Consider the following 15,877-nt stretch of genomic DNA (forward strand, 5'->3'; position numbering starts at 1 on the left):
GAAAGAGATGTATTATTCAGTTCTTTATTATTCAGTTCTGATCTGGTCTTCTCTCAGTAAAATTTTCATCTCTCTTCTTTGTATCTTTATATTTTTCGTTTTTTTTTCTTCGCATTGTATGTTTGCTATTATCTTCAACATAATGACATAGATAGTGTGATTTTTATTTGAAGTATTCATGCTGAATGCCTATTTTTGTACTTAACAGTCTTTTGTGTTTCGTCATGTGGCATAAATAGTTTCCTATGTTGCAAAAGAACTCAGAAGTAAACATTACATATTTCGATACGAGTCATTTGTAAAAGCGAGGAGTTACGTTTTGTCCAGTTCAAACATCAAATGATGATGTTAGAAAGTGACTTCACTGGAGCGTCCCGACCACTTCAAGTGTAAAACGTATCTGATAAGAAAATGTAAGAAACCTCATTTTCACGTAATTCTTTGAACATAAGAAAAGCCACCCAACTTACGATAGTTTTTTACTTCCTGTTTTTGCTATTTTGTAACTTTTCGCCAGGAAAAGGAATGACTTTTACAAATTGAGATTGAAAAACAGAAGAAAAATGTTACAACGATTATTGATTTATATTTTAATGTTTCTGCTGAGTTATTATTCATGATATTTTAGTATTTGAGTTTAGTATTTGCAAGTCATTCTTAAAAAAAGAAAGTTCAGTTAATCTATTTATGAAATCTATAGTAGTCTATTGTATGGAAGTGCTGTTCAATATTAAACTTCGCGCTCTTTGTCCCTATTCTCCTTATTTTCTTATATTTTCAAGCAACTTATACCCGATTTTTTACTTTAGTTTTACTTCTTTCACTCTAAAATTCAGAAATTTTAAGTTTTTGATATTTTTATTTAAAATTTTACCTGAATACTTTCGAGATACGGCGCTTCAAAAATAAAATTAGTCTTATAAAGTTCGTTCCAAAAAGGTGTTTATTCTGAAAAATAAAAGCTTCAATTCAATGAAAGATGAAACACCGTACGTTGCCTGATTAAACTATTTCATTGATTTTAAACTGGGTATAAGAATTATACAAATCAAAATTGTGTGAAAATGAGATAGAAAAATAGGTTTTCATGCCATTTGTTAATCTGGACCCATATGTTCCATTTTCTTGAATTTGGTACGTTTTGTTAAAGCGCAAATAAGTCTCTGGGTGATTTATACCCAGTATGTCCTTGAAGGATTAAATACGAACTGAATTAATAGAACCCAATAAGAAAATCTAACTGTTTTTGGTTCAAAATTCAATTATATTATTGAAAATTCAACTCTTTTATTGAAAGGTCCAATTTTGTTCTTGACAATTCAATTGTTTTATTAAAAATTCATTTTTCAAATAGAAAGTTCATGTTTTTGGTAGAAAAGTAATCCTTCTTGGTTGAAGATTCACTACTTTTTTTTTGAAAATTACACTCTCTTCGAAAAAATGTGTCTTTCTGGCTTGAAAACTATACTATTTGGTTTCAAATTCGACTTTCTTCCTAAAACTCGTATCTTGAAAATTCGCTTTTTTTGGTAGAAAATTGATTTTAATTAATGTTTTTGGTTAAAAATTAATAATATGTTTTAGTTAAAGGGTTCAACTATTTTGTTGAATATTTGTATTTTTTGTTTTAAATATTAACTATTAAATTTTCCTTCGAAAAGTGATAATTTTTGTTGAAAATTGATCTGCTTGTTTGATAGTTGAACTACTTCAGTAAAAAATAATTTTCTTGTTGAAGATTTATCATTTTAGTTGGAAATTCATCTCTTCTTTTGAAAAATGTATCTGTTCTGTTGAAAATTCTATTTTTGTTGTTGTTAGAAATTAATTTTCCAACTGAAAATTTATTCATCCCATTTTTTATTAAAAATTCACGGTTTTGGTAGAAAATTCAACAAAATTCAATTCAATTAATTCGTTGAAAGTTGAACTACTTTGTTAAAAACTAATTTTTTTTTTTTGGTTCAAAGTAGATTTTTTGTTTAGGGGAAAGATGAAACATTTATTTTTACGTGTAGAAAAGTAGAAATAATATTTTTATAGCGAATATTATAGTTTTAAACAATGTTAAAGTGATTTTTTACTCATTTCAGCCAACTATTCTTTGGAAGATCCGTTTTTTAAGTATAAATTAGTTTTTAACCAAAAATGTAATTTTTCCACTTTTGGTGGAAAATTTATCTTTCTGTTAAAACTGCAACTATTCGGTTAAAATTAACTTTTCTGTTAAAAATTGAACGATTTTGATGAAAATTCAAATATTTTATTAAAAGTCATCCTTTTTTGTCGAAAATTAACTGTTTAGTTGTCAATTCCTATATTTGGGTCTTCACCTTTAGATTTTACTATCTTCGTTTCCTATAATTATAGTGTGAAAACTAGAGTAATTTCTGAATTTTCTATTCAAATAAGCTTAGACCTAATTGGTCCTAAACCCAGATTCAATTTCGAAGAAAACCTTTCTCTTGCTACAAAAAATATGAAACAAAAGAATTTAGTAAAGTTAAATGTTAAAACAATAATGTTAATATTTTTCTAATTGTATTAAAATATAATATTCTTAATATTTTTTGTATTTTCATAATAAAAAAAAGTCTAGAACATAAAGTTAAGATTATTTAATCAATGAAAACAACAAAACATGTTTATATGAGAAAATAGCTTTCAAAGTTATTTTTTTTCATTTATATTTTTATCTCTGACATTGAAACTGCAATGTAATTTGTTATTTCACAATAAAATCTATTGCATAATTGATTTGACTGAAGTTCAATAAGATCGAAAAAGATTGAGAACAGAAAATAGATTTCCTAAGGGGTTTTTTTCAAAATTTATGATTATTTTCTGTTAATTTTTTGAGCCGGGTCGAGATTTAGTCACCTCGACATATATCGATCGTAATTGAATTCTTCTCGTTTCGCACGCGATACTCGTTTTTAAACCCACGCCCTGATGTATTATAGAATAAATTGTGTCACACATTTACTCGTGTACTATTTCACTCGCACTACTACTTTCTTTTGCTTTAGGCATAGACATGTCCTGAGAAAACTAGGGCACTTAATAATCCTATTGTTGATTCAATAACTCACATTATTATACCACCCCCATTTTACTTATTCAATACAAAATTACGATCGCTTTTCTTTTACATTCTCCAAGGTTACTGTAATGTCTGAAAAGTGAGAAAAGTCAAGAAATAGTACTTCCGGTCCCATAGAAGTCGGTCCGGTTTTGAATTTGCTGAAACTGATGGCCCACGCAGTTTCTCAGGGGCAGGGCGAGAGACGGTTGCGACTCTCGCCTCGAAAGGGTCACAGGGCGCGAGTACTCAGTCGAGTATATTGCGCAATATTATGCATTCAGATTGGAGGCCAAATTGAGGCCCTAATTGATAGTTTAAAATATTTAAGGTGGGTGGTTTTAACCAGAATCTAGAAACAGTTAAGGCTTGAACTTACGCCGGATTCTTAGAACAGTTGTGGGTAATTTATCCTATTAATCTAGGGAATTTAGGGGTGTCCGAATTTACACATGTTCAAAATTACCCCGTTTGAAGGTATCTGATGTGAGAAATATGGCGAAAAGAAAGGAAATTGTAAAAAAAATATTAGAATTATTCCTTCAGTTAGTATATTTCAAAAATGAGAAGCTTTTTAATATTCTATACAAAGACTTCACATTTAACGTCTTTCAATTTTATAAGTATTACTTTTTTTACAAATAAGATTGAAAAATATCGCACTTAAGAAAAATTTTGACCATTTTTTGATAAGTCACATTTTCAACTTTTAAACTTCAAATACTCATAACTTTGTCAACAAAAGCTGTGTGGTAAAACGATAAGAACGCGTCAATTTTGGGTTTTCTAGTGTCCTTGAAATCCTTGAAAACCAGGAAAAGTTCTTGAATTTTGCTCGCCATTCTGGAATTTTTATTCCCTGAAAAAATAGGGTTTCAAACTTGTTCTCTGCTACGTCATTTTTTATTTGATTTATAATTTTTTGTTGTGTTTTAAACTAAAAAAACATACATTTTTAACAATAGATTGTTTATTTAATCGCATTAGAAAATTGCGAGGCGAAATGGAAAATATTTCAAAATTTCTCATTTATTCCCGATTTTTTCAACTTTTACACCAATTTAATAACATCTTTTTTAAATCTAATAATTTGTTGTTAATAATGTATCAAACTTGTTTTTATTTACCAGAATTTGTTTAACATTCCAGTTATCCAGCACTATTTGCACTAGGTCATTTTGTTTCTTTGGTTAAAAAATCATCTACTATATTGAAAATTTAATTTTTTGTTGAGAATAATTTTTTTTAAATGAAATATAAACTGTTATATTTTTCGTTAAGAATTAATTTTGTTGTTGAAAATTCAACATTTTTTGGTTGAAGTTTAATATTTTTTGTTTCAAAATTCGACTATTTATTTGAAATTTCATCTTCCTAGGTTAAAAATTCCAGTATTTTGTTGAAAATTACACTATTTTCTTAAAAATGTAAATATTTTATTGAAAATTCAAGCTGTTTTGGTTTAAAACTCAATAGTTTTATTGGAAATTAGCTTTTTTATTAAAAATTCATCTCTGGTTAAAAGTTGAACTATTTTATTAAAAATTATTTTTTGTAGTGAAAATTTAGCTTTTTGATTTGAAAATTCAACCATTTACTTGAAAACTCACGTATTTGGTTAAAAAAGATGTTCTCTTTTTGGTAAAAATTGATTTTCTTGGTTGAAAATTCTCTTTTGTTATTGAAATTTGATCTCTTTATTTGAAAATTGACCAGTTTTATCTAAAAAATGTGTGAGTAAAAATTTGTCTTTTTCATTTGAAAATTAAAATATTTATGTGAAAATTTAACTATTTCATTAAAAAATCAACTATTTTGTTGAAAGTTTAATTATTGCTTAGAAAATGTAATTATTCAGTTTAAAATCTAATTATTATTTGATGAGATTTCTTTTTTTTTTGTATGAAATATTATTTATTATATTTTTCGTCATGAATTATTTTTGTTGTTGTTAAGAACTCAACTTTTCGTGTTGAAAATTCAAATACTTTTAGTCGAAATTTAATATTTTTCGTTTGGAAATTCGACTATCGGTATGGAAATACACCTTTGCAGGTAGAAAATTCAATTATTTGATTAAAAAGTCATCCTTTTTGGTCGAAATCTTAACTGTTGTGTTGTAAATTCGTCTATTTGGGCAGAACATTCGTCGTTTTGGATATAAATATCATTATTCTTCGTTAAAAATTAAAATTTTTTGAAAAAAATCAATTGTTTGGTTGTAATTCAACTGTATTTAATTTAAAACTTGATTACTTTGTTGAAAATTAAACTCCATTCTTTATTGAAATGAATAAATAAGTTTTTAAATAGGATGCCTTTGAATTTCAACAAATTTTCGAAATTTTAAAACTATGTGAATTTTTTTCTAAATTATACTCCTACTTTATAATCGGTGGGGTTTTTCGATTAGATTCGCTAAATAAAATATGTGATTATTCTCAGAAAATAAATTCTTTTATCTTGAATAACATTTTGCAAAATGGAATTTTAAATTCCTGTTTACTCGATTTGAGCAGAAATTCCTTCTCCCCGCTTGACCTACTTCAAAAAATCTAAAAATACATTTTCGAAGGTATTTTTCTCACCCTACTTACAAGATAAAACCGTTTCATTCAATATGTATGATTGATCATATATCGAAATTTATTCGCCGAATATTTTTGGTTAGACGCCCTACAGTAGATAATTCTTATTTAAATTTATTAACACACATAGTCGTTTAAGAAGTAATTAAATTAAATTAACTATTTTACATGTATTAGTATTGTATATCAATGATCATCTATTGTGTTTAATATTATTTATTATTAAATTATTTAAAAGGTTGGAGTGTACAGAAGTTGGTAATAGGATTTTTTCAAAATATAGTTTTTTGATTCAATAATGATTAAACAATTTATTTAAAATATTAGTTACAAGTTAGTTACAATTTTAACGCAGTAATCATTTTTTTTCAATCTTTTAATATTGAGCTTTCTTGCAATCATCATTTAATGAAAAAAAAAGATTTTGTTCTTCAGATGTTTCGCAAACTTTTTTCTCAGAACAGAATCATTTTTTTTAATAAATGCTTTTTATTTTAGTTTCTTGAAAATTGATATATTTTGTTCAAAGTTTAACTATCGGGTTGAATAGTAACTTTTTTTTGAAGATTTATATTTTCGGTTTGAAAATGCAACTGTTTTGTGGAAAATTCGTCTTTTTGGTTTGAAAAAGTCACAATTTAGTGGAATTATTATTTCTTTCTTCCTTCAAAAATTAGACTTTTTCACTTAAAATTTCAGTTTGTTGAAAATTGAAATATTTTGTTAAAAATTCCAATAATTTGGTAGAAAGTTCAATTATTCGGATGAAAAGTAAATTTTTTGTTTAAATTTCACATTTTCGATTCGAACATGCAACTGATTTGTTGAAAGTTCGTCTTTTCGGTTTGAAAAGGCCACAATTTAGTGGAATTATCTTTTCTTTCTTAATTCAAAAATCGGATTTTTCGTTTCAAAATGTATCTGTTGTGGAAAATACTTAATTTTTGTTGTTGAAAATTCAAATATATCTGATTTGTTTGAGTTTTTTTTTTCTCGAAATAATATCAACTATGATTGCGGATTGCTTCATTTAATCTTCACAATATTTAGTTTCTAATTATTCTAATGAGCCTGAAATTACTAATTCGATCAAAATAATTGAAATTGAATCTGTTTACCCATCAATTTTTGCAAATGTTATAACATTGCTTCTATGCGGTGTTCTATAAGTTATGCCAAGTCGGGTTAACGATCGGTGCTCGGAAGAGGGAAGTAATATATTATTAACTGACATGAATGGCGAATAATCCAATACATCCCGTTTAATTTTTATAAAAAAAAATTGATACAAAAATATTTTTAAATGAAGAATAAGAAAATATTGAGTGCTAATGTATAAAATAAAGTAATCGAATCCTATAGATTAAAATTACAAGTGACGTAATTATCTTTCAAAATTATTTATTGGTTACTGGAAACAATTGTTTCCCTGATTAAATTTTTCCAAAGCTGGCAATGTCAAGCTAATATAAAATTCTGCCAGAAGAGTTAATAAATATTTGAGGAATGTCACGAAACTTTTAAAAAGTCGTGTGTAAAGATTGGAAAATCGATTATTGTTTTATTGTCTTGGAAGTAAGCAGTTTACAACTATTTCGCGTGACAGTGGTTTTTATTTTAAATATTCTAGTTCAGCAACTCACTACATTCTCATAGTTTTGCGTAACTATCCATTTGATCGATAACTGTTATCAGTGGTCTTGCAAATTTCCTAGTGCACTAGAATCAATCGACGTTTATCGCCTTTTTTATGATTATCCCACTTTTTACTTTATAGAGGAAAAAATACATATGCAAAAAAATTAAAAGTTCAAACTAAATTTAATATTGATTAAATACTATCTAATGATTTCTTCGCATATTTACGTATTGCTTATGATGTTCTGAAAATATGAAGGCTTGCTGTATCAGAATTTACTGTTACCAATTTTTCAAAATCTAAACTTTTTAAATGTTGATTATATAAAAAAAGTAATTACAAGGCATGAACTGTTTTTAAAAACATTCTCTTCAATTTTAAAAGTTGCTGAAAATGCAAGTCATTCATACCGCAGACTTTCAAAGTTAAGCATACAATTTTATTATTTTCAAAATAAAAATTTTTAAGTCATCGGAAAAGTGTATATATATACACTTTTCCGATTTCCAAGTTTAAAAAATTTTTATTTTGAAAATAATAAAATCTATTGTAGGGAATTTTAAGTTGTAAGGATTGTTATTTCACAAATTTATATATATAAATATGTGAAATAACAAATTCCCTACAATAGATATCGTATACATGTTTGTAAAATTTATCTCTATGAGATATTAGAGCCATTTTAAAGCTACGGGACTAATTTTTTGTCCACCAAATTGGATTCGCCATTATAAATTTTTTAATTTTTACTTCAGATTCTTAATCACTGACACAAAAACTCGTTATTGTTAGCTAATTAACTTTTTTCGATTAGCCACAATTATATTTAGTGTGTCAAAAGGCTGTATGAATTTTTAAATATGATATTAAAAATGATAAATTTTTTATTCAAAAAGACGAATTTTCTACAAATTACATGAGTTAAATTTTAAGTTTAATTTGACATTTTTTATGCATACTTAAAGTCTTTTTTGGTCGAAAAATCTAATTTTACATTATTCATTACGAAAAAATTTTTTTCTAGAAGAATCATAATTTTATTTGAAAATTCATTTCTCTTCTCCTTTTTTTTATGGTTGAAAATTACTTTGTTTAATTGGTAATTTAATTGAAAACTCAGCTACTTGGTTAAAAGTCGAACTACTTTGTTAATTTTTTATACAGGTTCACCTGTACAGTAGAAAATGTAACTGGTTTGTGAAAAATTCATTGTTTTTTTATGTAAAATTTGTTTTTTTTTTTACTTAAAATATAACTTATCTAAATTAAATCTTCAGTTTAAATAATTGATTTTCAAAAATGTAAAATACAATTTTCTGTAAAGCAGTGAATTTTTATAATAAATACTTTAATGTTTAACGAAAAAGATGAATTTCCAAATCTATGAAAGATAAGGTTTTAACTAAAAAAGATCAGTTTTCACATAAAAAAGGTTTCCAACCAAAAATGGAACAGTTAAAATTTCATTAAAAAAATTGATTTTCAAACAAAAAATCAATTGAGATAATGAATTTTTAGATCAAAATTTACTTTTAACAAAGTAGTTTAACAAATAAACATGTAGTAGAATTTTCAAAAAAAATAAAAATAAAAACAGTTGAATGCAATAAAAAATATGAATGTTAAAAAAAATAGTTAAATTTTGATCCAAAGAGATGAATTTTGAACGAAAAAGATATGAATTTTAAAGAGAATACCTGAATTTCCAACAGAATACATGATCTTTCACCTAAAAAAGATAAATTTTTGACCAAATTTAATTGTTGAATTTTTTTAAAATAAAAAAGATAAATTTCCATAACCAAACATATGAATCTTCAACCAAAAAGATAAATTTTTAACAAATAGTTCAACTTTCAACGAAGTTGTTGAATTTTTTACTACAAAAAGTGCAATTTAAAAAATATATGTAGTTAAATTTTCAACATGCAAAGATATCTGTCGCGAATGTCGCAAAATTAAAAAAAAAAATTTCATTCAGTTTATTGACGATCCGACTTGCAATTGAAAATTTCACAGAAAATTATTAATAAGAAATTAATATTTGAAATACCACAGGGGGCTTTTTTCCCTGTTAGATTTTTGTATTTTGAAATACAAAATCAATTGAAGAGCTTATTTTTTAAATTTATTAACATTTTTTGAAGAAAATATAGTTTTTTTTTTATTTTGACTTCAAATTTATTAGATAGCTAGATAGCTGTGAAGGTCAGACTTATTTCTCTCTTTTTTAATATTAAAAAAAACATTGCACTTATAATTATATTATACAAATTCCATAGTATTTATGTAATTACCCCTGTAATTACTCCTGTAATTACTCCTGTAATTGATTAAATTTCAATGCAGAGAAATGCTGTAATAAAATGTCCTCGAAAGTGTCTGTTGAAATCTCAACCTATTTTAATTTTTCTAAATCATGAGAACTTTTCGAGTCATTTATAGTCATACTGTCTTTAATAATCTTTTTTATATTAGATTCTCTAGACTTCTTTAGATTTCATATCTGAAGAAATAATATGATCCTGGTGGCTTTCAATTACATACAATTAGGCTCCTCGTTTCGTGTGTCTCTAATTATAGAAAAACATACGTTTCATGAGAATAACATTTTATTGAGCAATGCAAATAATTTTCAATTTATTTTATTCTACTTTTTGATCTCTCACGGCCGATTCCACATTTTTTAATTCGAATCGCATATTTTATTTTTAATTTAATTACTTTTTGTCCCGATAAAAGTAAGTGAGAATTGCTCATGGGAATCGGGATCAGCAATCAACCAGTGGTTCAGGGAGAAAAAATGATAATTAAAATGCTGATAAAATCTTCGATGGTAACAGAGGATATTATGACATCATTTGAAATAGCTCTTGTCACAACCTGGCGATAAACTTTTTGTTTGCTCGATACAAATTATTTCATATTTATTTTATGTTGCTCATCTCAAAACAGACTCATTTTCAAGCAAATAGTTTAATTTTTAACCCAAAAGAAAAAAAATGAAATTTCTACAAAAAGAGATGAATTTTTAAATAAAAAATATTTATTTTCTACCAAAAAGACGAATTTTCAACAAAAAATATACAATTTTAACCAAATAGTTGAATTTTCAAAAAATTACGGAAATTTCCAACTAAGTAGTTGAATTTTTAAATTAAGAAAGTTCAATCCAAATCAAAAGTAGAATAGTTAAATTTTCATTTAAAAAAATTTTTTTGAACCAAATTATTAAATTTTTAGTAAAAAAATTAAGATTTAACAAACGAGAAGTTTTCAACGAAATGGTTTAATTTTCAACCTAAAAAGATAATTTTTCAATGAAAAAGTAAATATTTCAAATACAAAATATGTTTATTTTGAGCAAAAAGCAGTTATATTTAACTAAGAAAGTCAGGTATTCATCAAAATACTGGAATCCTCAACTCAGCAAATTAATTTTGAACCAAACAATTGTATTAAAAAAAAAACTGAAAATGAAATACTTAAATTTTCAGTCAAACAAATTAATATTTCATTAAAAAATTAAAAAGAAAACGAATCTTGAATAAAATAATAATTTTTTAACCAGTTTAATTTTAAACCTAGAATATTAATTGTTTGTTCAAAAAGACGAATTTTGAACATAATAGTTGAATTTTCAGCAGAAAAATGTAATAATTGATATTTCAACGAATTTAAAAAAAATTTTTAAACAAAAAAGAGTTGCATTTAAACAAAAGAAAGACAATTTTTCAACACAATGCTTGAATCCTCAACTTAGAAAGACTAATTTTCAAGCAAACAGTTACATTTTTGTCAAAAAATTGGGCTTATATAAAAGAAAGGATTGTTTAACAAAATAATAAATTTTAAGTTGAAAAAAAATTTCCACCAAAAAGATGAATTTCAAATGAAAAATTGTAATAATTGATATTTCAATCCCAAAAGATTTAAATTCTGAATTTTGACGCATTATTATTTAACAAAATGCATTTTTAACCAAATAGATTAACTTTCTAGCAAAAAAGACTCATTTTCAAATATTTTTTTTTTATAAATTTTCAACTACAAAGTTGAATTTTGAACCAAAAGAATTAATTTTCTACCAGAAAAGACGCAGTTTCAACAAAAAGGATCAATTTTACACCGAAAATAGAGTTTAGTTTTTAACTGAAAAATTAATGTTTAAAGACAAAAAACGAATTTTCAAAAAAATAGTGAAAATTGAATTTGCTACTTAATTGTTTTTTTTTCTTAATGATTAGCAGTCCACGTAAGATAGTATAGAAGAATACCCCCCCCCCCCCATAGTACGTTATTTATGAACGGTCCCTAAGTTCTTTGGAAATATTTTAAAATCCATTAAAAAGTTTTAAAAGCCAATTAAATTCCTCGAAAATCCCTCAAAATCATTTATAATATTCAGAAATCCTTTAAAATTCTGTTAAACCTTTTGAAATTTTATGAAATCATCTAAAATCTGTAGATATACTTTGGAATATTTAAAAATACCTTAAAATCATTTAAAATCCTGTGAAATCGTCAAAACCTCTCTAAATCTTTTATTAAAATTGGTTAAAATTCATTCAAATCCGGTGAAATCTTAGAAACTTTTAAAAATATTTTTAAATCCGTTAAAAATCGTTAACAGCTTTAAAAATCTTCGAAAATCTTTTGAAATTCTTTTTTGAATTCTTATAAAATCCCTTTAAAAGCTTTTTAAGTCTTCGAAATTCCACGACATTATTCCTAATTCGTGCAAATAATTCGGTGCCTCTTAAAATGCCCTAAACTCTTTTAACATATTTCAAAATCATTTTAAATCACTTCAAAGAAATCCCCAAGAATTTCTTAATTCTTTAAAAATTAAATAATTGGAAAAATGTTTGTTTAATTAAAAAAAATCATCATTACGTAAGTAATGGACGTTCTCTTATAAAAGTATAAATTAAAAGAAAGAAATACAAGTCTAGAAGCATTTCAATCTAACAACTTTTAATTTTTTGAGGTCGTAAAATTGAATTTTTTTTCTTCAAAATTTGAATCCTAGAATTTCATGAGACAATTTCTAATATTTCAAGGTCTGATAAGAGTTCATTGTCAAATCGCTGATAAAAATATCGATTGCGTAGTTGAGGAATTTAGTCACTAAGAAATTAAGTTCCAAACCAAAAAGAACACTTTTGAACAGAAGCGTTGATTTTTCAAGCAAAAAGGATGAATTTTCAACAAAAAAAGTTACTTTTCTACCAAATAGTAGGACTTTTCACCAAAATGGTTACATTTTTCACAGAATACATGAATTTTCATCAAAAATTTGAATTTTCTACCAGTCAAATCAAAAAGACGAATCTTCAAGAAAAAAAATTTAATTTCGAACGTAGAAGTTAATTTTTAACCTAATAGTTGAATTTTATATCAAAATATTTGAATTATGTACAAAAAAAAAATAAAAGAATTTGAAATTAATTAGTTAAATTTTCCATCAATATGATGAATTTCCAACTACAATTATGAATCTTTAAACAAACTACTGAATTTCGAACAAAGTTGTTCCAAAAATTCTCAACCAAATAAGATACATTTTCTACTAAAATATTTGAATTTAAAAAAAGTCTATTTTTTGCCAAAAGATATAAATTTTCAAACGAAAAAGCCGAATCCTGAACCACCAGAGAAAAAAATTGCGAATAATTTGTTGAATTTTTAAGCAAAAAGAAAAAAAAAAAATAGTTGATATTATTTCAACTAAAAAGATTTTAATTTGAAATCAATTACAGTTGAATCAACCAAATCAGATTAATTTTCTGCCAAAATAGTTAAATTTCCAATAAAAGAAAGACATTTTTTTACCAACAGTTCAATCTACAAATTTTGAAACTGTAAATATGAATTTTCAACAAAAAAGTTACTTTTCAACTTAATGTAGTTGATATAATATTAATTTTAAAAAAAGAGGAATTTTTGAAAAAATAGCTGAATTCTTACCAAAATTGATAAATTGTCTACATATAACTGATCCATTATAAATTTCTTTTAAAGGAGATATACAATAAACACAATGTAACTTTAAATTAACTAAAATTAAACTTTCATGTTATTGCAAAAATCGTAACTAAGTTATGTTTTAAGTTATTTCTAAAAATAGTAACAAAGTTACTCTCAAAGTTACAAGTAACGTGATTTTTCATTAACTTATTTACTTTTAACAACTTACTACCCAACTCTGTCTACCATAATCTGGCCAATTATTGGCAAGCAATTGTCGGTAGTTATTTCTGTTTTCTTTATAATTAAACTCTTATTCTGGATTTAACTCTCCACTGTTCATTATTTAAGAAAATGATAAATTAGACAAAGAGTGATTTCATTAATAATTCACATTTGGAGACACCATTTACGGTTTTATTGCTCATAATTACCGTCAATTTATTTCACTTTCAACGTTATAAACTTATTATACACACAAAACACGTTCCAAGTCTGAGATTCTTTCTAGAATAATAATATCCACCTTCTAAAATAGACTTCTGAGACAAAAATACCAAAAGATGCTAAAAATAGATAAAGAATCGATTTTAAAATTGAAAACAAAAATTGCCTTTCAACAAAGATATGTATTTTTAATAACATTTTTTTGTACCATCTAAATTCTATTGGTCTTCCTATCCCAGTTTTTCCCCATTCTAATAAATTCTGGCGTATCTCCAGTTGACATTGAACATTTCGGATTATACGAGTCACAAAATAAATAGCGGGAACTCCCCACCTCAATTTTTGCTATGGAAATACTGGATAAGATCGATAAGTTTGCCAGAGGGAGGGAATCGGAGGAAGAATTGCGCCTTGGTGAAAGGAAATGTATCTTAAGAAATGTTTGACGATGCTTTGATAACTAATCAAAATGACGTGGTTTTTTTTTTTTGACCTTTTTTCTTAGATGTGCCAGTATGTCCGAGAGCGGTGTGCAAGTAGCGTGCGAGGAGAGCGAGAAGAAGGCGTCAATCTACGTCTTTCCGGGGTTACCACCTCCACTTCCGGTGCGACCAGCAACGGCGTCAGCAACTCTCGGAGGGAATTCCGTTTCCAGCAGAGGCAGCGACGAAGGCCGCGTGGACGAAGACGACGAAGATGGGAGCAAGAGGAAACGAAGACTTCCACCCTCCAGGACCCACGCGAGGTCTGCGAGTCATGGGGGTGTCCTGGCGACAACTCCGTCGCCATGGCCGTCCACTGGCCTACCCACAGGTACAGGAATTAATTCAGAATTCATTTTTTATAAGCTTGGAAGACGACCCAGGTCGCTGATTTAGCCAGTCTTTGTAAGGTGGAGAGTCAAGTTATAATGTCAGTCCCACCCGACTTCAGTTTGGTGGGACTGACCGAACAAAATTACAGTTGGGTGGTGTTATGTCTACTGAGAAGGGCACCAACCTTTTGCTGTGTATTAATAAACGAGGGAATGTTTATTTATATATATCGAATTTATTCTATTTTCGGGTGAGAAATTTTAGATCGAATCCATTTCAAATGAGGCACGTGTGTCTACTAGGGTGGTACAAAAATTCGACTTTTGATTTTTGGTAATCGACCCCCCCCCCCCTCACCTGCAATTTGTTCGTTTCCTGAAAAAAGAAATTCCTTGTTTTTTCAATCTGCCAACTTGTTATTAACTTTTTGTAAATCAAGGTTTAGTCACTTCTTAGGGAATGTTCATTCTTTAAGGTATAATTTACACCCAAATACTTTTTATTTTAACTTCCCCCCGTCAACCCTTTTTTTATTGTGCACAGAAAATGAAAAAAGAAATGAAAAATAGCAATTCTACGTGAAATTCATGATATAAGCGGTCATTTCTTCAACATTAATTATTTGTATGAGATAAGTGGCAAGTTTCAAAGTCTTTTTGAACGAATTTTTTAAGAAATTATTATTTGTCTAAACCATTTTTTCCCTCTGTGGATCATGAAAAGTTATTTTTTTCTGGAATTACTGACAGAATTGATAAATATTAAAAGTGTTTTTTTTTTCGTGCAAAATAGTTTGAAATTATTTAAACAATTAATAACTGTGGCTCCTTTTCATAAGGAAAATTGAGACAATTTTAGTGTTTTTGTATCGCTTACACTTTGTTTCTTAATAATCCGATTTTTTTATTTCAGCGAAATCGATATGAAAAAAATCCATAACGTAACTGAAGAAAATGAATATTGTTTAACAAATGGGGATGTAGGTTTGGAGATAGGAAAACACTAAATAAGAAGCTACTTAGTCACCCGAAATTCCAAAGAATTCATAAGGATTTCAAAACATTTCAAAGATTTTTTTTTATCGATTTCAAAAGTTTTTAGAGGATTTTCAAAGATTTCATAAATATTTAAAAGAATTCATAAGGATATCAAAAGATTTCAATGGTTTCGAAAAAAACGAAAGGTTTCACAAACAAAGATTAAAGAAAAATTTCAAGAGCTTCAAAAAATTTTCTTAAGGGCATGCGACACAGTGGGATTCCTACATTACCAACCTCTTTTTTCCATTGAACAAAATTTTTTGTGAACCATAGAACTTTTTTGGTAAATGAAATAT

At 26.6% G+C, this 15,877-nt stretch overlaps 1 protein-coding gene across 2 annotated transcripts in view; it reads left to right on the plus strand.

Moving 5' to 3' along the window:
- Positions 1-15,877, plus strand: part of LOC117168902 (probable phospholipid-transporting ATPase VD) — a 136,973-nt gene that overhangs the window by 9,674 nt on the left and 111,422 nt on the right. For both annotated transcript variants that reach the window (XM_033354834.1, XM_033354833.1), the window contains exon 2: positions 14,232-14,539. In XM_033354834.1, the coding sequence (XP_033210725.1) occupies positions 14,242-14,539 (298 nt within the window). In that variant the 5' untranslated portion in view covers positions 14,232-14,241. The remainder of the gene's footprint in view (positions 1-14,231; positions 14,540-15,877) is intronic.

The sequence above is a fragment of the Belonocnema kinseyi genome, chromosome 3, assembly GCF_010883055.1.
Source record: "Belonocnema kinseyi isolate 2016_QV_RU_SX_M_011 chromosome 3, B_treatae_v1, whole genome shotgun sequence".
NCBI classification, from domain to species: domain Eukaryota; kingdom Metazoa; phylum Arthropoda; class Insecta; order Hymenoptera; family Cynipidae; genus Belonocnema; species Belonocnema kinseyi.